General features: G+C 52.7%; 1 protein-coding gene and 1 long non-coding RNA gene across 3 annotated transcripts in view; one reads left to right on the top strand and one right to left on the bottom strand.

The window, feature by feature from the left end:
- IRF1 (interferon regulatory factor 1) overlaps positions 1–20052 on the top strand; it is a 36416-nt gene extending 16364 nt beyond the window's left edge. Inside the window, exons 2-11 of one of the 2 annotated variants that reach the window (XM_080555447.1) lie at positions 13516–13637; positions 14483–14574; positions 15452–15551; positions 15738–15914; positions 16214–16263; positions 16388–16523; positions 16717–16842; positions 17707–17750; positions 18414–18549; positions 19020–20052. In XM_080555447.1, coding sequence (XP_080411573.1) covers positions 14488–14574; positions 15452–15551; positions 15738–15914; positions 16214–16263; positions 16388–16523; positions 16717–16842; positions 17707–17750; positions 18414–18549; positions 19020–19117 — 954 coding nt within the window. In that variant the 5' untranslated portion in view covers positions 13516–13637; positions 14483–14487 and the 3' untranslated portion in view covers positions 19118–20052. Of the gene's footprint in view, positions 1–13469; positions 13638–14482; positions 14575–15451; positions 15552–15737; positions 15915–16213; positions 16264–16387; positions 16524–16716; positions 16843–17706; positions 17751–18413; positions 18550–19019 lie in introns of those variants that run through there. The other variant, XM_080555446.1, reaches the window with a different exon arrangement.
- The window catches only part of LOC308177747, a 33401-nt gene continuing 31417 nt past the window's right edge, over positions 19766–21749 (bottom strand). Inside the window, exon 3 of the long non-coding RNA XR_013939384.1 lies at positions 19766–21729. This is a non-coding gene — a long non-coding RNA (uncharacterized lncRNA). The remainder of the gene's footprint in view (positions 21730–21749) is intronic.

The following is a 21749-nucleotide window of genomic DNA, read 5'->3' on the forward strand; positions in this document are numbered from 1 at the left end:
GACAATAAAAAGGCAAGAGGAATGAACTCATTCACATTTCTTGCTTGTCCGTCTCCATTCTATTTAATTTTTTTTTTTATATCAAACTATTTAGGCTACTTTTAGAACACCTTTTTATACGTGTTCCATCAATGAGGGCAGTTGTATTACCACATCTTGTTCAAATGATGTGGCTTGTGAGAACATCCCGGGACCAAGACTCTGACTTACTGCGTATCCATGAACGGTGCCTGTCTTAACAGGAGGACCAAGTTCCTCTGCATGCGTTTTCCATCTTCATTTGCTTCTCCAAAAACTTCTCATATTCCCTGGCACTTCAGAAACATCCATGTTCCCTCTCTGCGTAAAGGTGATTTTCTCTGCAAGCTGACTTTAAATACAACTTTCTCTTGGCACAGACACTGTTAATCAGACTTGATTCTACTAACTGTAAATTTGGTTTTAAGGTGAGATCACATTCCAGCACAGGGTTCTTCAGACTGCACACCTCCGTGTCGTGTTGTGGTGTGTCGTGCTGGGTGCCGGGCAGGGGCAGGGCGGCTCCGTGCTTCGGTGCTCGCTGCTCATCCCTGCCAGGAGCGTGCAGCTGCCCAAACGAGGGCAGGGGAGAAACGATCCTTGTGGCCACGTAGCATCTAGTCCCAGTATGTCACAGGCATGATGCTGACCTTCGGCAGTCATCCATGTTTTCTCCAGCCATCGCTGATTATTGCTTCATTTTCATCACCTTCTTCTCCTGTTACACTTCTCTGCTCTGTCTCTGCTTCTGATAGCAGCGCCCTCCTCCTTCCCTCTCTCCGAGTTTAATGGATTTCTTCTGAAACAACTCCACGCTGGCAAGCATCATCAGTCAGTGCTCTGCTTCTGTCTCGTGTCCCCTTCAACCTTTCTGGCCACCTTGCCCAGACCATAAGACCTTGGAGACAAACGCCAGCTACCGCTTTGCAGACGACGACCAGCACGCCTTATGTGTGGCTCTCCCCGGGGCAGGACAGGGCCACCAGGGCCAGGAGCGCAGAGCACGCCCGTTCCCACTCCCCTCTTAGCACACAGCCATCAGCTGTCACAGGCGGTAGAGCAGGGAGTACTTTTGGATTCATGTCATTACTTTCTCACATTCCAGAGTCAGCCAGTTGCAGCCCCTGGCACAGACAGCATCTTGCATCCAAACTGAAGGCATGAGCCAGAATTATCTGCTGGTACGAGCAGATGTAAGAAATCAAACCAGTCTCAGATTGCTGTAAAAGAGCAAGGACTGTGTTTTGAGATGATTCTGTGGTTAATCTGGACATTACAAAACAGAGACTATCAGAAAGCTGACACAAACGATCATCTGCCTGAGTACCTGAAAGTAGGTACCGGTCAGGCATATGCGCCTAAGTAATTTGCAGACATGAGCACCAAAGTCAGTAACACTTTTTTTTTTGTGTCACCCAGCCAGCTGGATGTCAACCAAGACAACTTTTTAATAAACTAATTGTAGGTCATAGTTACAAATTCCTGTTTCTCAATTTCGGCATTTCCTTCCATCTTAGGATGTAAACTGCATCAACGCATTGTTTGAAGGAGCGGAACTGTTGAAAACTAATCCTGACTTGAAGAAATTCAGTGTTTTTTTCCAAAAATTTGAAAGACTGAAGCAATCTCTCATACCAAGCCTGGCAGAAGAGGTAGGAATTTATTTCTCATCTATCAGAGATCATGAAGCAGAGACCTGGTAAACTGTGCTCCGCAGTTTATGACTGAGCCCTTATGGCTGCAAAAGAGGGATTCATTTTTAGACTGCCTTTTTTTCAGTACATGGAAGAAAAAAACTGGCATTATTCCACCTTTCTGCCCTTCCCTTGTTCTAGTCTCCAGGTTGACCCACCTCTAAAATGTGGGTTCATTTGCATTTATAAGGCTTAAGGAAAATGATGTCATTTATAGAATGATATTAAGGTGAAAAAACTGTACATAATGGTTAAATGCTAAGTATTTTCTTTGTCTTGATTAACTTTTCAGGGAGAATGTGAAACAGAAAGAAGGAATACAACAAAATTCATAGAAAAACTGATAACATTCATCCGAAAATTATCAAAAGACGCAAGAGCATAGGATTACGAGTCCCTAGAATTGCTGTAAATTAAATGAGCAGTAAAATGTGTATTTGTTTTAAATGCGCTCCTCCTTTGTGTTAGGATTTGGAAGGGCACACCTTCCATTTCAGTGGTACTGTTCATGTGTGGAATGTGATCTCAGAAAGCATCAATGGCAAAATGTCATTCGTGTTTCTAGATGAAAATGTAAATGCTTGATAAAGCACATAGCGCAGGGTATTATGGAATTAGCTGACTGATCATAAAACCTGGTTTCACATTAAAAGGACAACTTAATTTCAGAATGCTCACAGCAGGGATGAATATAAATGGATGCAAGCAAAAGCAACAGGTTCATACCTCACACCCTATCTAACCCTTGTAGAGCTCCGTGGGTTTTGCAAGCTGTGCCATAAATGCTGAGCAGCATATTGAAATGAGATATGAATATTTCCTTCATCTTTCTTTAAAGCATCAGTTGTTGAGTTTCAGGAAGGGACAGCATGCATTTTAACGATGTGTGTTGAGGCTCCATAATTTTTCAGGTTTAAGGTCCAATCTCTGCTAGAAACCTCTGCTGGTACCGTGTAAGCTTCAGCAGAAGGATGCCCACGGATGGGCACTATACTTGACAAAATGTTTGGAAGAGCAGGAGCCCCTGTAGAGACCTTTATACCAGTACACGACTGATGTTGCTGAAACGGTTAATTTTGCTCGGGGAACTAGTATTGGCTATACTGGGAAAATCTCAACATTATAATATCCTTCTGTAACAAAGAGAATTAATCAATATAATTATATGAGCAAAACTTTTCTAGTACACAATTGGCTTTGTCACTGCTTTGAAGGCAGCTGAGGATGAACTGCAGAAGTCATATTCACATAATATTCCATCTCTAATGCTCTGCACAAGCTTTGCTGTGTATGTATGTGTTTTATCCACAAGCAGCACAAGAATATTGTGCTTGTGCCTAGCAGTCTGCTCAAAATCTTTCACAAGCACTGAGAAACTTCCTGAGATTTTTAGATTTTTCCTTTTACCTGCAGCTTTTTTAGTTCACTGTAGATTTGATATCTAAATAATTTAAAAGATAAGGGTATATATCACTTAAGAGAATTAATATATTGTGTTGTTGCTTTTTTTCTTTTTTTGTAAAACTAATGGCGATGATAGGAGCAGATAGATCAGTCTGAATTTATTTGTATGGTATCAGTTAAATTATATTACATTTCATAGATATACGTATTGGTGTCAACTAAATTATATTAAATTTCATATATATATGTATTTTGGAGAAAATATTTATTCTGTATTTTTGCTACTTTTCATAAATCGAATAAACGAGTATCTCCCTTTTTTTTTTTTGGTCTCTCTCTCCCACAAGTTTCACACCTGGGCACACTGAGAGCAGGGCACTGCCTGCCCCCCAAAGCAGCAGCACCAGCAGCCCCGAAAGCTGGTGCGCCACCCTCTAGGAGCCAGCAGAGCTGGGCTTTAATAGCATAAAGGCATTTCTGAGGAGCTAAACTGTGTCAACAAGCAAGAGAGAGGCAGAAAGTCAAGGCAGCAGTGCTTCAGCCTCGGAAAGCAGAAGGCTGTTTGGAGGTATCACTCCAGAGGGTGTCAGGGCAGACCAGCAAAACCTCAGCACAGCGCAAGGGAGCCTCTAGAGGAAGCTCCTGATGACGCCGGCTTTTTAATATGCTAATCTCATTTTTCATATTTTTGTTATCATTTCCGCATCGTTCCTCGTTCCCGCTGTATCAGATCAAGTTCAGAGAGGTCTCTACGCTGGCTTCTATGCCAGCGCAGAAGCAGCCGCTTTCTCTGACGGCCACCAAGCTTGCTGCTCCCCCCGGTGCCTCCCGGCATCCAGGCACAGCGTGGGGGCCCCGAGCAGCAGCCCCCCAACCCCGCACTGCCCCTGACCCCAGTGGGACACAGCACCCACACAGCCCCCTGTGGCCACCACAGCCCAGCGCCCCACGCGAGCTGCTGCCTCGGCTCAGCGGTGCTGGAGCTGGGAAGGAAGGGTAAAGGAAGAAAAACCCTTCATTTACCTACGTTTCCATTCTCCCTATGGAGGAACCCCACCGTGGTGCACCTTCAGTGCAGTGCTGGTTTCAGAAATTCCGATTCCGAGCCCAGGTCCTGCCCGAGTCACGGCAGCACAGCCGCTGCGGTGCCACCGCTCGCCCCGGGCGCTGCAGGGCCAGGGTCAGCCACGAGCACAGGACCACCGGGCAGGGAGCACGCAGGTGCTGGCATCACGAGGGTAAACCCACCGATACCATCACAGAGCGAAAGAGAGCCAAACATTCACGCATAAATACTTACTGCAAAAAGTCCCGGGTCGGCCCTCACTCGGATCGGTGGGTGGTTTTCAGAGGAACGCGCAGGGAAGGAGGAGAAGCGAGCAGGTTGCGATAGGCAGGTTGTGCCTGCCGCAAGGAAATTCAGCCCTTCTCCAGCAGTTACACACGTCCAGAGGGGTAACTTAAGGATCACCCAAAAGAGGACCCGTTAGCTTAAAATGGCTGGTGGCTTTACCTGGAAACCAGAATGCCTCTCCTTTTGCCCCCTAAATACAACTTCAGCTGCCTGTCTCCTCCCCACCCACCTGCACCCTTTTTCAGGTCTAAAAGGCCCCAGCTGTATTTTAAATGTTATCTCCGAAGGGAAGTCTAAACTAATAATTTCTTCTAGCATGCCTAGGAAAAATCAACATGTACTTAACATAAAACCATATTATTTTACTTCACTTAACCTTTTAAACCTTAATTTTTATACTGCTTGAATTGAAGGCACACAACGCAGACTCGCTCTATAAAATTTTATCAGCCCGTTTATTTTTATTGGGAGCTTGGAGGACATCCCCCTAACGCTGAGATACCAGGAAAGCTCCTTGCAGAGGAAGGACAGCTTAACGTGTTAAAAATGTTCTTGCTGCACCTTAGTGCAATTTTATCTCTGTAAAATAAGGACACAGATTTGCAAGACAAATTGTAACTGCAAGCTAACAAAACTGCAGAGCAAACGCTTGCGGATGGCAGTGACGAAATCCATTTACCTGCCCACCGGAGGGCAGAATCCCGCGCCCGGTGCTCGTGGTGCTGCAAGGCTGCTAAAAAATAAAAATAAAAAATGGGTGCAGCGTTTTGATTTTGTCGTTGTGTTTATTTGCTTGGTTTGGTTTTGTGGGTTTGTTTGTTTGTTTTTGTGTGTATTTTTTTGTGTTTGGCGTCGTGTGGTTTTTTGTGTGTGCGTTTGGAGATGTGGGGTCTTTTTGCATGTATTTTTTTTTTGTATTTGGAGTTGCGTTGGTTTTTTTGCGTGTATTTTTGTGTTTGAAGGTGTTTTGTTTTTTTTTATTACATGCATTTTTTGTTTTTGGACTTCTGTTATTTTTTTTTTTCGTGCATTTTTTGTGTGTTTGGAGGTGGGTTTTTTTTGCGTGTATTTTTTTTTGCGTGTTTGGAGGTTTTCTTTTATTATCATTACATGTATTTTTCCGTGTTTGGAGGTGGGTTTTTTTTGCGTGTATTTTTTTTTGCGTGTTTGGAGGCTTTCTTTTATTATCATTACATGTATTTTTCTGTGTTTGGAGGTGGGTTTTTTTTGCGTGTATTTTTTTTGCGTTTTTGTTTTTTTTCGCGTATTTTTTTTTGTGTTTGGACTTGTGTTTGGGTTTTTTTTGTGTTTTTTTTGTTTTTTTTTTTTTCTTTGTTTTTTTTTGGTTTTTTTTTTGTTTTGTTTTTGTGGGTGCCGCTGCTCCCCAGGTGCCTCCTGGGGGTTTTTCTGCCCGGCGCGGCCGGGTTTTCCCGGGGTGTGCGGCTGGAAGTCCCGGCCGGTTCCTGCCCGGGCTCCCCCCCCCCCCCCCAAACCCCGGGGCCGGGATTCCCGGGGCCCGGCGCCCCCCCGCGGCCGCCCCGGGTACGGCGGATTCCGGGAAGCGCCTCTCGCCGCTCCTCCTGCGGGAAACCGAAACTCGGCCGGGGAGAGGGAACGGGGGATGGGGAGGTAGAGGAATAAGGAGGGGGTGGTAAAGGGATAAGGAGGGAGAACGACCTCCCCCCCCCCCTCCCCGTCCCCAGCCTCCTGGCGTTCACAGGGGACAGTTCGGGGAGGAAAAGGACAAATTGGTTTTGTGCCCCCCAAAAAATGGAAAAACTATATTTTTTTTCATTGCGACAGGGGGAATGCACTGTGGAAAGCCCCGGTGGGATGCCGAGGGCCTGCGGTGTGGCCTCCGGCCACACCGCAGGCCCTCGGCATCCCACCGGGGTCAGCGGTTCGGCGTGGAAAAAAGCGGCGAGCGGTCGTGTGCCTCCCACGGCAAACCGGGGGCAGCCGTCACGCACCAGAGCGTGACTCAGGCGGCGAGGTTTCTCTCTCCGCCGTGGTGCTGGGGAGAAAGGCGAGGTGACCCCCCCATGCTGCGCTTGGCTGCGCTGCTCCCAGGCTTTATAACTCAGGAAGGGGGAGTTAAAAAAAAAATACTTAAAAAATAATAAAGGTGATGATGATATATATATATATATATATATATATATATATGTGTCTTTCTGAAGAGATCACGCCTGCATGATAGGGGCAGCCGGAGCAGGGAACTGGATGGGACAGTCCCTCCGTGCTTGGTGCCCCCAGCTCCGGGGGTTCCTCCCAGCTGGGGGCTGCTCCTGGGGGGGGTCTGAGCCCCCCCCACTGCCCTTCCAGCAGACAGCCATCCCAACTGCTGTTTATAACCTCTCCAGGGTTCAGCTGGACACTTGGCCGAGCTTTTCCCTTTTCTGGAGGGGAAAGCCAGCCTCTGCAGCAGTCCCCTGTCAGCGTCTCTGCAAAGCAGTGCCCCAGACGTGACGGCTGGAGCGGGGCTGACTCAGGCACAGCAGGGTGTAACACGGGTGTAACGCGCCGTGTAACGCGCCACGTACCTGGCCTGGCAGCCCAGTGCTGCGGGGATGCTGGAGGGTTTTTACGCTCCGGGTTTGACTCTTGCCTATACGACCCCACATAAAGTGCTGTGTTATTGGTGAAGGCTGCTGGTCCCTCCTTTGGTTGGGATGGTTGCAGTTTGCATCGTAAAGTTAATAGCCAATAAATAATAATTATTATAAATCAATCAATTAATTAATTAATTAAACAGAAGAAAACTCAGATGACTGAAGGCTGGTGCTTGAAGCACATTATTTTCACTTTTTTCTACCATCGCCCTCTGACGTCCCCGATAAAAACCTGGAGGCCGGGAGCCGCGCGGGGGTCTCCACTCTGCAGCGCTCCGGCAGCAGCTTCCCAGCCTGGAGGAGCTGGCTGCTGCGTGTGCCGCGCTGGCCCGCGAGCCTCCGCTCCTCTGTCCCACGGCTCTTGACTGTGCTAACGTGACAAGCCCAGCAGGGCTTTTCAGCATCTGTAAGAGTTTCCTTTTTGGCAGCCCCTTTGCGCTGGGAGGGGATGGAGGTTTGGAAACAAATCGTTATTAACTCCCTTCCCCGGGCAGGGCAGGGGGTGAAACTCTGACGGTCCTACAGCCCCAGCCTGGAGGTGTGCTTCCCCGCAGAGACACGGCGCTGCTGGCTCCCTGCTTGGGGGTGCGGGGCTGGGGGAGCAGGGGGGGGCAGCAGCCGGGGGTCCCGTGCCTGGGCAGGAGGCGGGTGGTGGTCCCGGAGCTGCAGCGTGCCTATGCCAGCACCCATGCTGCATGGCACAGCTCAGCCCCCCCAGACAGCCCCTGTCCCCCTCTTGTGACCCATCCTTTCCCCTCTGACATCTGTTATCATCAGTCCCAGGAAGAAAAAAAAAATAGAGCCCGGAGCCAGACAAGGGGTGCACAAAGCCCTGCCCGTAGCTGCAGCTACCTCCTGCAGGCCTGCAGGTGAGGGAAGGGGTTCAGCCCGTGCTACTTCCCCGTGGGTCCTGCAGACGTACGGGATAACCTTTGTTGGGAATATTGCTCACCTCTTCTCCGTTGCTGCCAGCCCCGGCACCAAGGGGACGTCAGCCGGGTACAGGGCAGGGGTCCCCACCCGGCTGCGTCTCCCCGACCTTTGGCAGGGAGGCTGGGGCTGCCGCGGGCCTGCGCCCTCGCTGGGCAAACTCGTCCCGGCTGCCAGGTGCCTGCAGCTCGCCGGCCCGGGCCCGCTGGCAAACTGAACGTGTCTGTGCAAACAGGCAAGGCAAGGAGCGGGGATGTTCTGGAGGCATGAGCAAAATCCTCAGAATTTTCTTCTTCCTTTTTTTTTTTTTTTTTTTTTCCCCACCAAATGAAGCGCAGAATCTCATTTTGGTTTGGTTTGAAAATGCACCAGGTCATCAGTGGGGAGAACTGATTTCAGGTCCTCGGATAGGTCTGCTGGATTCCAGGAAACTGTAAGTGGCCCATCCCAGGATATATTTATTGCAGCCTGAGGAGCAGAGCTCCAGCGAGTATTACCTCATGCCATCTGGGCAGAGTTTCAACATTTTTCACATTATTGTCCTGCATGTGCTTCAACCAAACTTCCTTTTTGTAAGAGAGGCATTTATAAGAAATGGAAACAGCTTGCAACAAGTACTGAGCTCTCAAGGCTACAGACAGAGAAGAAGCTGTTTTTTTTTTTATGTTTGCCTTCGAAGCTAGGGCTGATAATGCATCCTGCAGGCCTGCTGCGTTAACCCCTTCCACCCCAGGGCTCCACTTGCAGCTACCAGCGCTGCCCACCCATGGGTGCTGGGGGCCCCGATGCGGTGCTGGTGGTCGGGCGCTCGCTGCCCGGGAGCCCCCGGGGCTCCCCACATGCCAGGGGAGGCTCTGCACCCATTTTATGGGCCCAGGCCAGCCCGTCCAAAATGAAATTATGGTTTCTGAGTTTGGTGGGGAAAGGGAGGAAGGCGAGCAGGGAAGGGAAGGAGAAAGGGCACGGAGCAGAGCAGGGTTCGCCAACATGCGGAAGGGGAGAGAGGCAGGAGATGAAGAGCCGTGGGGAAGGGAAAGAGGAGGCGTGCAGGAAAGCCCGATGCCCCGGCTGCTGGGGCACTGAGAAAAATGGGGGAGGGAGGCGAGGGAGGGAGGCAGAGCTGGGGGCACTGCAACCCGGCACTGCGAGGGGAGAAACAAACGCTGGCGGTGCGGGACCCGGAGGGCTGTTGAGTGCTGGTGGGCACGGGAAGGTCACGATACGGCGATGGGAGGAAGCAGACAGGGCAGCGAGGAAGCAGATAAGAGGCTGGCTTTCGCCATGCTCCCTGTGTTTCCCTGCCAAAAGCCGCGCTCCATCCTGCGGTTGCTCGCCCCCGGCCAGCAGCACCCCCCTGGTGCTGCAGGCAGATTGCTGCCGCCCACGTCCCCCCCCGGGGCAGGGATTCCCCACTGTGCAGCCTCTGCCCTGGCTTTGTCCAAAGACCTGGGAGGGAGAAGGAGCAAAGCAAAGCCTGCCATGAATGCTCGGCATCGCGCGTGCCCTTCACTGCCGTCACCCGAAGGCTCTGCCGTTTGTGTCGGGCTGGGCAGGATTTCTGCCCCTCACTCCCCAAAGTGGTGCTGGGTGCTCGGAGCCCGGCTTGGGGGTAAAGCCCGGGAGGTCTCGTCTCTGCTCCAAGGCAATTCTGCAAAGAAAAAGCATTACAGCTGTGTAGGAGATAAGACAGAGAAGATGCTCTTCTTCCACCGCCAGCAAAACAAGCCCTGAGCAGCTCCGGCAGCAGCCCGGGTTACACGCAGGTGCCACTGGTGTCACTGGGGACGTGACAGCTCTGCCTTCAGGTCAGGTTCTGGTGGACTGCTGAAAACCGTGCGTTTCACAGCACACACATTAAGCAGCAGAGCCTTTGGCGGTCTTTATTTTAATATAGTACAGGAGTGAAACCATCTCAAACCGCTTTTCCTGGCAGCTTAACCAACCATCACAGAGAAGATGGGAACTAAGAGCTGTGCCGGCGCCAGTGTGCCAAATCCGTAACCCTCTGCTTTTGTAGACCACGTCAGGAACTTTCTGACCGATCCTGTGCAGTTCGTGCTTTTTAGTGTCACTTGAAATACAGGCTTCCTAAGAGCACCTTATTTCAGGACATTACTGATCGAGGCAGAGTGGTGTCCATCCTAGAACAACGAACACCACTCATGGAGCAGCAGTCAGGGATCTGATTTGGTTTTGAATAAAAATATTATTTAAGATTTCCTCCAAATTAGGGAAACAACCCCAGACTTGGGATCACCCCGGACTGCGTAAATGTGATAAAATGCTCGTATCGATGTCCTTCTCTGCGTCTCAGCTCACCGCTAAAACAACCAGCAGATCACAGGGGTAGGATGAGAAGGAATACGCTGGTGACTGCAGGGTGCTCCGAGCCAAAAGGCCAAGCAGGTGCCTGAGATAAGACCGCTGTCAGATGAAGCCCGAGGGGGACCGCAGCACTGCAGAGCATCGGGGATGTTGGAGCTGGTGGAGGCTCTTGCTCGGCATGAACTGGGTGGAGCAGAGTGCCTAATGGCCAGTCATGTGTTTGCCTCTTGAAGCACGTGGATTATCCTTGAAGCACGTGGATTAGTCCTCGTTCACGTTTTTGTGCAAGTACAAGCCGAATCCGAGTGCGTATTCCTGCGTGAGGTGTGTGGGTCACCAGGCTCTGTGAGCAGCTGCGGGGCTCGTGGGGCAGCGGTGGGGGGCAAGGAGTGGGCTTTGTAACCCCGCCGTGACGAGAGTCTGACACACGGCGACGCTGGTAAGAGACAAGTTGTTATTTCCTTGTTTCAGCCCAGAGATAACAAAGGAGCAAACAAACATAGGGCATCCCAGCCGAGGCAGGTCGTTCTCCTTGGAAACCTGCTGTGCAGATACGGGACACAACGCGGGGAGGAAGGCGGAGTTTTACCGAGTGGGATCTTTAGGGGTTTACACGGCAGGAAGAAGTGGAGATTTAGGTCTAGGACTGTTATCCCTCTCTGTGCATTTCTGTCCTAGGTGGATTTATTTGCATCCTGGTGCCAATTCCTGATAATAATAGCCAGTAACGAACATAATAATACAAAAGTCATATATGAAGCAAGCCGCTGTTCAAAATACCGTCATTTAAAGTATTTAAGATACATTACCATAAACGTTATCATACACATTGCCATATACAAGTACTGCCATACAGACTCATTGGCCCATTGGACCAGGAAGCTCAGAATTAATTTTATTTAAAGCCAGCTGAGGGGGTTAAAAAACAAACCACGGGAGGCTGGAGCTTGAAAGGAACTACAGCATGATCTTTTCTGTCAATATTTAGGTTGTGTAAGAGGTGTTGTGGCTATTTCTGTAGATGGATTCGCACTGGAACCTCAAATACCTTCTGCCATCTCTTTTTCAGGTGACTTTCATGTTACTTCCCAGCACTCTGGATTTCTGGGCACCTTATGCTGAGGAGTCAACCTGTGGCCTCCCACAGGCCGCGGGAGTTGTAAATGTCCTTGTGCTGTCCCTGCCTTGTTTGTGTGCCTCTCTGCTTCTTTATTTGTTTAATATACCTAGTATGTTATATCTATATTTACACTGAAAGCTCACCGGGGAATGGTGCCTCACCCAGCACAAAGACAAAGACCTGTCTGGAGAATACTACCAAAATATACGCGAAAGCATTGAACAGCCAAAATAATGAGTTGAGAGAAAGCATGGGACATGTACACGGGCAGGCATTCTTCCACACTTAAATCCAATCTTGGGCTTTTTTTTTTTTCTTTAGTCTTAAAAAAAAAAAAAAAAGAAGAGGAAACTTCCTCGGTGCAGGCAGAGTACCACCATGTCACACTATTTGTCTAGGCTGCCCGTGTATCTTTCTGCCTCTTTCCTGAGGTGCCTTCCCATATCTCCAGTTGGAATATCTCCAATGTTCCGCTGGACTGAAGGCGCCTTGAAGCCACTGGATGCAAACCTAATCTCGCTGTCATCCAGATCCAAGGGAGCGGGGAGGAATCCTGGTGATTTCGGTAGCCTGAAAGAGCTGGAGGAGAGGACAGAAAGCCAGCGGTCACACTTTATGCCTTCTAATATGATTATTTCAAATCAGCGCGGCACCACAGACAGCCCCGGCCAGAGGAAGATGGGAAAAAATTAATTCCAGGCTTCGCGAAATGCCTCCATTGCCCCCCCCCCCCCCCATCTTTTTTTCCCATTTGCACTGAAAACGGATGATTAGCGACGTATACCTGACTGTAAGCTACTGCCCAACGTACGGCAACGTGGCGATGTGAGATCAAACAGCCTGCAAGTCCCGACCACCGACAGCAAAGGCCGGATCCCAGCTGGGAGCCTTGCGAGAAGGGGCACTGGGGAGAGGCTCTGTTACAGGTACCGCCAGGCGGAGGAACCCGGGTTAAAGGCCAGGCTTTGAGACCAGCGGCGCAGCCGTTCGGTCAGTTCGGCAGCACCACGGCTCAGCAGAACCGGGGGCCCAGAGGTGCCCTGGGGCTGTGTGCCCGCGGAGTGGGGGTCCTGGTTCTTCGCTGCAATGCTCCGGGCGTCGGGAGCGGAACCAGGCCTGGGGCAGCTCATTGCACGCCGCCGTGAGAGCATAAATGCAGAAGGTCAGGAACATCCCTTATCATTTTCACCCGTTTTATTTCCTTTCCTGCTGGCCTTCCTTTTGCCACCCTGCGTGTTCCTGTACCTGCTGCATCCCCCCCGGGGCTGCTGCCCTGCACACGCAGTACTGCCCTGCTTTGGTCCTGCTCCCAGCAGGATGGGGGACGTGCACGGTTCGGGCCCGGGCAGCCCCGCGGCAGGTCCGGGGGACGCGTTGCCTGCTTGGGGAGGTGCCGGGGACCGGGGGCCGGGTACCGGACCCTTCCCATCACGCTCCCTACGAGCAGCCCGGGCCCGGGCCAGTTTCCCACCGGGCTAAAAATAACCCCACGTCGGGGCTGCGCTCTGCCCGCTTCCGTTCCTAAACGACGAGGGTGCCGCGAGCCGGCGGCAAGGCCGGCAGCCTGCATCGGGGGCTCGTCGACCTCCATCGGCGGAGACCTGCGGGCGGGACGGGACGGGGGGGGGGGGGCACCGGGCGGGACGCGACCCTGAACCCACCGGAGGGGTGGGGGCGGGGCGAGGCTGAACCCCCCACCCGGGGTGCCCAAGGGCTAGATCCCGGCGGCTACCCCCCGGCACCCCCCGGCACCCACGGGCCCCTCCGAGCCCCCGGAGCACCCCCCCCCCCCCCGGGGCCGGCGGGGGCGGGCCGGGGGCGTGCCGCGGCGGTGCCGCTGGTGCTACAACAGCCTGATTTCCCCGAAGTGATGCCGCCGGCGGCAGCCAATGGGCGGCGCGACCGCCCCTGGGGGCGGCGCTGATTGGTCGCTCGCCGGGCGGCCCGGGGCGGCGGGGAATCCCGGCCGCCGCCGCGTTATACCCGAGGGCGCGCCCCGCGGGCGGCACAAGGCGGCGCGGCGGGCGGCGGGCGCGGACGGCTCGGCTCGGCTCGGCTCGGCTCGGCTCGGCTCGGCTCGGCTCGGCTCGGCTCGACACGGCACGGCACGGCACGCCTTGCCTTGCCTTGCCTGGGTTTGGCTTGTCTCGGCTCCGGATTGCACAGCCCCGCGCGGCGAGGTGGGTCGCGGCGCTCGCCGCCCTCCCCCCCCCCTCTGGCAGCAGGAACCGTGGGAGCGGTCCGCGGTGGCACGGCTCGGCTCGGCTCGGCTCGGCACGGCTGGCCAAGAGGGGGCAGCGCCGGCTTGCGCCGTGCGGAAGAGGCTCGGGGGCGTCCCGGCCGCCGCTGCGTGCGCGGTGCGGGGCTCATCGCGGCGGCCCCGTGCCCCCGACGGGACGGGACCGGACGGGGCGGGCGGGCGCGGCGGCGGCGGCTCCGCTCCGCGCCCCAGCGGCGGGTCCCGGGGCCGGCTCCTGCTGCCCCTCGCCTCGGCGATGCCCGGCCCGGGAGCCTCGGGAGCCGCTGCCGCGACGGCGCCGGGCTGGGGAAGTTCGGGGCCATTGTTTGGGAAGTGCCGGTGCGGCCGCTGCGAGGCGGCGCAAACAGGAAACTCGGCCTGCAGGGGAGGGCGGGGAGCGGCCCCCGGGCTCCGCTCCGCACCGCTCCGCACCGCGCCGGGCTGCGGGGGGCGCCGCTGCTGCCCCGGCCGGGGGCCGCGCACGGAGCTGCGCTGGGCTCAGGGCGCCCGGGGGGGGACGCGGGGAGGTGGGGGCGGACGGGGGGGTGATGGGACCGGGGGGCGGTGATGGGACCGGGGGGCTGTGATGGGACCGGGGGGCTATGATGGGACCGGGGGGCTGTGATGGGACCGGGGGGCTGTGATGGGACCGGGGGTCCCCACCCGCTTCGCCCCCAGCCCCGCCGCGGTTGGAGCGGGTGCGCAGAGCCGGAGGGCAGGGGCAGAGGGCAGGGGGCAGGGGGACACGGCGGTGGGGCTGCTGCTGACCCTCTGCCTCTGTCACAGCCACCATGCCCGTCTCCAGAATGCGCATGAGGCCCTGGCTGGAAATGCAGATTAACTCCAATCAGATCCCGGGACTGATATGGATTAACAAGGTGAGGCGTGCGCGTTGTTGCTGCCGGGGCTGTACCCGCGCTGCTCCTAAGTGGGCACTAAAAATAAGTCAAGATCATGAAGCAAATGGAGAAAACTTGCATGCGTTATGTGTGTATTTCCAGAAAAGGTAGCTCCGGTTAATACAGAATGTAGTACTCTTTTTTTTTTTTTTCCTGATAATTTTCCCGGGAGGGAAATGATAAGTCAGAAAAAATGCAGTCTGAACATGGCAGAGAACAGAAAACTCCCAGGCTACTTTTAACTCTTTATGCCCACTTGAGCCAAGTCGCCTCCTGTCCCAGTTAAGTAGCTGGTGTTGCACTCCCCACTGCGGGATGGGGCTCAGAGATTTGGCCTGGAATAAACTCTGGACTTGTCTCACTTTGGTGCTGGAAGGCACATCCCTGTAGCTGTACCCCAGGGTGAGGTCACGAGGCGTATTGAATCAGGTCTCTTTCTCTGAGGTTTCCATATCTATCCCAAGGTGTTACTCAAGCTGGGATGTGTTTTTCTTAGGGTTCATACAGGATCTTAGGAGTAACTATAAAAGGGATCTCTATCCAAGTGTTCGTGGGAAATGTGCTGGAGTTTGTGACACACTAACAGATTAGATGCAACATACTTCAGTGATTCTGGGATAAGATTGGTAACGTTGCTCGTTGCTACTGTACCACGCTGTGTGTAGCTTTCCCAGTTTCAGAACTCTTAAAAGCCTTACATGCAGTGAACAAAACAAATGGAACAACAGTTGTTAGATGAAGATGCATTTTTTTAAAGTTTCTGAGCTGCTACTGATAGAATTCTTGGATTAAATCAATCACTACAAACTGTCATGTGATGGTTTCTTAAATCAAATTTCTGTTGGTTTAACTTCAGGATAAGATGATGTTTCAAATCCCCTGGAAACATGCAGCTAAGCATGGCTGGGACATGGAGAAAGATGCCTGCCTTTTCCGGAGCTGGGCCATTCATACAGGTGTGTGCTGGCTTTAAATTTCCATCAGTAATATGAATATCTGAAATGAAGCATTTTTGTCTTGGCTTACACCTCAGGTGTTAGATTGACTTTTAATATGTCAGAGAAAAGAGAAAAATATATTTCTGGGGGAGAGCTACCACTGCAACGCAAACACTAAAGGTTCGCCCCGTCTTTTATTAATAGGAAGGTATAAAGTTGGTGAGAAAGACCCTGACCCCAAAACCTGGAAGGCGAACTTCCGCTGTGCTATGAACTCGCTGCCTGACATCGAAGAAGTGAAGGATAAAAGCATCAACAAAGGCTCCAGCGCTGTTAGAGTTTACAGGATGCTGCCCCCCTTGACAAAGGATCAGAAGAAAGGTGAGCGCACAGCATCCTGCTGGCGTCAGGCAGGTCCCGCTCCGCTTAGGCAGGGGTATAACAGACCCGGTATAACAGACCTGCCGGTGGCACCAGGGCTGCTGGGGTTCTTGCAGTTGGTTACAGCTTATACAAGCAGTCCCTTTGATCCCAGGTTCTTTAAAGGTGCCTAATGGCATCACACGGGGTCGATGCGGACTCTGCTGCCAGCTGAGCAGGGCTCCGCTCAGGACCGTGGGAGCTCGCACTCGTGTCAGCCGTGCAGCCTTTCTCACATCTGTCTTATTTTTATTTAACAGAAAGGAAGTCAAAGTCTTCAAGAGAAGCAAGAAGCAGGAGCAAGAGAAAGGTATGTGTCTGTAGAGGTAGCAGAAGGAGCTAGAGGTTTTGGTGGTTTTCATGCTAAATTTTTTTCATATGGGAACCTGGGTGTTCTTAGCCAAGTCTGTCATGCTTCGTTCTTATTTTTGTAGCCGTATGAAGACATGAGGACGGAGGAGTCAGCAGAAAGACTAACCAACACTCCTCTGGCAGATGACCACAGTGGCTACACCGTTCATGACTACACGGGACAGGAAGTGGAGGTGGAGAGCGCGTCCATCACCTTAGGTGAGGCTCAGTTTTTAGCTCAGAGCAGAGAGGAAAGTGCTGCTTGTGCTAAAGCCACAATTTCGTCACCAAAAGACAAAGATGACTCTGGGGGCCGTGCCTGGCTGTGCCGTAGATGGGCAGGGAGGAAGTGGTGGTGGTGGTGGTGGTGGTGTGGGCCGTGAGTGCCAACGGCTCCTGGTGCGTCCCACAGACCTCTCCTCGTGCGAGGTGACCGGCTCCCTCACCGACTGGAGGACGCCGATGGAAATCGCCATGGCTGACAGCACCAACGACCTCTACCACCTCCAGGTGTCCCCCCTGGCTTCATCCTCGGAAGGTTGGTGTCGCTTCCTCCCTACCTTGGTCTTTCGTCGGTCTCCTGGCGCTAGCCCTGCTGTGGCGGGTTGGAGGCAAGGATGGTGTTCCTGGGGTTTTGGGAGAAAAAGCTGTCTTGTAGCAAAAAGAACCTCCGCCCGATGGATTTGGGTTTCTGGAGCTACCAAGACGGCCAGGTTAGAAAAGGGAAGAGCTGGTACAGGTCACCTGCAGAAATAAATGCTCACAGGTGAAGGGCTCTGAAATGCCATTTGCTTTGCGCATGTGGGCAAAGGACAAGCTCTGCGTCACCGTCATGGCACAGATGGGTCAGCCGCAAAGAGGAGGAGAGATCTCTGACCCCGGTGCCCGGGGAGGTGGGACTTCTGAGGCAGCTGGAAGGGGCGATGTCGGGAGCAGGACAGAGTCAGGTGCGCTAGTGACAGCGGAGGTAGCTGCACTTGCCAAAAGAAGAAAAAAAAAAAAAAAAAAAAAGATGTACCCGTGTGATTCTTCACTCTGGGTGCAAATGTTCTCCCTCTGGCCTACCTCCTTTGGTGACTCCTGGGGAGGAACAAGAGGTGCGGGTGTCACCTGCAGCTGGGATGGAGAAGGGCCACGAGAGCTGGGCCGTGGAGCTGCCGGCGGGCCTCAAACCCACAGCACCTCCTTGGTGCCGTGTGTGGCTGCAGCGGGGCGCCTGCTCCGAACCTCCAAAAAGCCTTCTGCCCCTGGAGGAGCTCTTCAGTTACTGCGGGGGAAGAAAAAGGCAGTGGTGGTGTGTGGCAAGCATATGGAGCGGGCTGTGGCGGTGAAGAAGCAGAAGCGTGAGGGCTAACCTGTGAGAAAAGCTGACATCTGTTTTCTCTTTTTTATGTGCTTGCAGTCACAGATGAAGATGAAGATGAAATGAAAGCGGAGATTTTTAAGGTAAAAATAGCCCGTCTGTTCAGAATAAAATTGGCCAAAGCTGCTGTTTTTACCAAGAAAGGAAGGGAAGTAGCTGTCTGACCCATTGATAGTCCTATACGAGCTGGGCGCTTCCTGTAATACAAAACCCTAATTAAATGAAGAGGCCTGAAAAATGAAATGTAAAAAGAACGTGATTTTGCAAACATGAACTGGAGATGACACATAAATGGAAGTATTACTTTTATTGTGAGTCAGGGGAAGCTACTGAGTACTGCTAGAAGGAAAGGTTGCTCTGTTAGAGTCTGCAGGGGCTTCGATTTCTCTAGCAAGACTTTTTTAATTTTGCCCTTCCCTCCGTCTCCCATGTGTATGGCTTTTAATCTGTGTTTCCAGACATGGCACACTCGTCCCACTGATAAGGGAATGGGTTTTTTTCATGGAAGGTGCTCCCGCCCTCCCTGTTTTGCGTTAACCTAATTTTAATGGGGAGTAAAATGAGTTTTATATAATTTAGCATGGTCTAAGTGAAACCTTTCCTTTGCTCCATTTGCTGCCATGAATTTTAATAAATAAGCAGTAGGGAATTTACATTGTGCATATGAGGGCCTGCACTTTTTTTTTTTATTTTCCCCTGTCCCTGTAAATTTCAGGCTTTTTTACCATCCCCTTACTCTCTTTCAGCTGCTTGAACCAGGACAGGACTGGCACACGACCAGCGTCGGGGGGAAAGGCTTCCTCACCAACGAGCCGGGCACGCAGACCATGTGCAGCACGTACAGCTACAAGGACCAGGACGGCGAGATCGACACCTCTTCGGGTACAAAACCTTGGTTATCGCTTACGGTCCGGGGTGGAAGGTGCAGGCGAGGGTTTTCAGGAAAGAAACTGGGTGGGGAGAGAAAAGCAAATAGAGGAATTCACAGGTGTCTGTGTTCAGATTCCTAAGTAGCCTGTCAGAATTCTGTAAGGAATTTGTTGGGATGAAAAGGAAGAGAGGAAAAATGCCTCCAGTAGAAGCTTAACTACAGGTTTACCTTAAGGTTACGTATATGTGTAGTATGCCAGTTCTTGGGAACTCCTAGCGATATAACAAGGATTTCCACTAGCAATAGCTTATACGGGAGAGTTTAATTAGAAAGCGTTTGGAGTATTTTTGGCAAAATAAGAACCTGAGAACCTATTTGCTTACCTCCGGGGAACGTGTCATTTCTGGGTGTGCTGGTACGCAGGGGCTCTCGTGCTCCTGCTGCCCGGGTTCGGTTCTCACTCTGCTGTCGCTCTGTCCAGGGGAGATGGAGTTCCGCATGTTCGACCAGAAGAGCAGCCTGGACTTCTCTTGGCTGGAGACAGTGAGACCCATGCAAACCATCTCCTGTGGCTTGTAAACCCCTGGCTTCTGCAGGCTGTGGACTGCTTTCGTGTAGAGACTACAACCCTGGAGAGAATGGTAGAAGTCCTTTGTTACTGACTGGAAGAAGACAGTAGCTGTTATATTCCGTTTTAACTCGTAGGCCTGAAAAAGTTAGCAAGAAAAACTCCGTCACAAGCAGAGGAATCCCATCCCGGTGGCGGGACCGCTGTGCCCAAGGCGAACGGCCCGGCCCCGGCACCCCGAGGCTGAGCTCGGTGCCCGCATGCGGCAGCTCCCGGGGGACAGGGGGCCGCCGCCGTCCCCCCGCGCCGGCGGCGAGCACTTTACCCACGGAGTGCTTAGGAGAGACAGTGCGGATGAGTCTGGTTTGGTTGCTGCTCACTTGTGCAACACTGGCGACATTATCAGCTTAATGACTGTCATTACACTTAGAAAAATTGCACTAATTGGCCTTCTCTTCCTTGATTTACTCCAGCACGTAGTTTTGTCTTCAGATCTTTCAACCTGTGTACATAACTTAGACCAATAAAATGTGAAAATTCAGTTTAGGCTTTGCTTCCATGTAGTACACGTATCCAGGCCCACTCATAGGACGTTATCTGCTCGTAGGCATGCCGGATCCATTTCCACGTAATAGTTGAAGAGCGGCTGCATGATCCAATTTTTGCACTGGTAGGGGCAGACCCTGTTATTTATACGCTGCCCTTCAGAGCTGTGTTCTAGTGCTCCTCACGCTGGTAGGAACCCTACAGTACTGTACGCAGCAAGCTGCCACAGCCTGCGTGCCCTGAGCGAGGGTGTGCAGAAGAGTGCAGGGTGGAGGAGGTTCTAGTTCATACTTAATACGTAGGAATTAAATCACTAAGCTGTAATAGACTATTTTTCTTGTACATTTTATTTTTGTATATAAAATGTTGTATATTTGTTTTAATAAAAGTGTTTTATATACGACATGTTTACTTTTCCTCATTGGAGAGTTGGGAGGGAATGAATTCCAGATTCCTTGAAAACACCCGAGCAGATGTGCTGCCGACAGCCAGCGAGAGGGGTTATTCCATGTGAGTCACGAAAGCCCAGGGAATTTAAGACGGGCTGAGTCATTTCCCCTCCTGTCCCAGTGCAGCTGATGGGAGGAGTCCTGCTCATCCCAGGCCCTGTGCACGTGTGGGGCAGCTGGCTCACACCTGCCACCATTAGCTCCAGAAGTTGGCAGGCCGTGTGTTGTCTCTGATGAAGGCTACCCAAAAAACAGGCCGTGTGCCAAGCCTGCTGTGGGTCTCGCTGTTGGCAGCGCTGTGGGCTTCTGTGCTAAGAGCAGTGGCAGGAGCTACAGAAGTTAGGTTTGCTCCCCAAAAAAGCACAGGCACCGCTCGGAAGGCAAGGGGAAAGAAAGCTTACTTTTCCATTGTATGTTCTCTTCCTCTGCCATGCTTCCTGGCCTGAAGGGCATGGCGTTACCGCACCGCCTCAGGCGGCTGCTGCAAAGCGTGTCCAGCTGCAGACGCTGGCATCGGGCGCTGCGTGGAAACCCCCTCCCTGAACAATGCAAATTCATGCCTCGGCTGAGCTGTCAGCCTCTGAGATCATGTCGGTGATTGCTGAGGGGCTCCTCAACATCCCCGTCCACCACCCTGGCTACAGAGCAGCCCTCATCCCTTGCTTATTTGGGACACCTGGCCTGGAAAAGGGCTGCTCTTCTTGTCTTTGGAATAAGCTGTACTGGCTGTAGTTCCCGCTGAAGCTCTCCACCAGCAGCCTTTTGGCACACAGCTTTAAACACACACACACACAGACGAAACAAAAATCGTCGTGCCCAGGGGAAGCGATGGACAGGCGCGTTGCGTTCCCAGCTAGCTAACCCAGCCTGGGAAGCGCACACCTCGCAACTTGTTGGCTTTAATACATTCAGATCTGCTTTTGGAATTGTGCAACGATGACCTTTGGGGATAACTTTGTTCACAGGGCCAGCAAGCGTGAGGGCAGACTGAGGATATCAGGCTTTGGAGCAGACCTGGCCCAGGCCGCAGGAACCAAGCGGACGGCTCCCGCCACCTCGGCGCAGGCTCTGCCGCGGCCCCAAGAGCCCAGCACAGACTGGCAGCCGTGGGGCTCTCAGGGGGAAGCCGGTGCCAGACTGTGGCCGTCCTCAGACCCAGCACCCCTGGGCTGGCAGGGGAGGATGGCCTGGGAAAGCCCCCGTGGACCAGCCTCGTGCCAGGCCGACGGCAGGCGCGGCTCCTGCCACCTCGTGCCCAGGGAGCCATGCAATTTCTGCGCTCATCAGTGCAACGAGAGGAAACGGGGCTTGCTCAGGAACCACTGCAGCTTTGTTACCGGCTGGGGAGGGAGAAGGGAAACTTTCTGTGATGCAAACAGTGCCCAAAATAACAGAGATTAATTTGCCCATTCATGCGTTGCAGGATTTTCACGGTGATGCTCAGATACAGCAACGCAGCGCCCGCACTGGCACAGATTAAAGGGCTGACCAAGATTTGAGGACCGAAGTAACAGCAGCCAGTGCCTCACAGCCCGGAGCCGTGGCACGTGAAGCGTCTCTTTATCGGGATGCAGGAGGCGCTTCCTCGGTCATCTGCCAAGAGCGGAGCTGGCCACACGTGCGGTGTTCTGCCAAGGCAAAGTGTTTT

Source organism: Anser brachyrhynchus (genome assembly GCF_964034855.1).
Source record: "Anser brachyrhynchus genome assembly, chromosome: 14".
NCBI lineage: Eukaryota > Metazoa > Chordata > Aves > Anseriformes > Anatidae > Anser > Anser brachyrhynchus.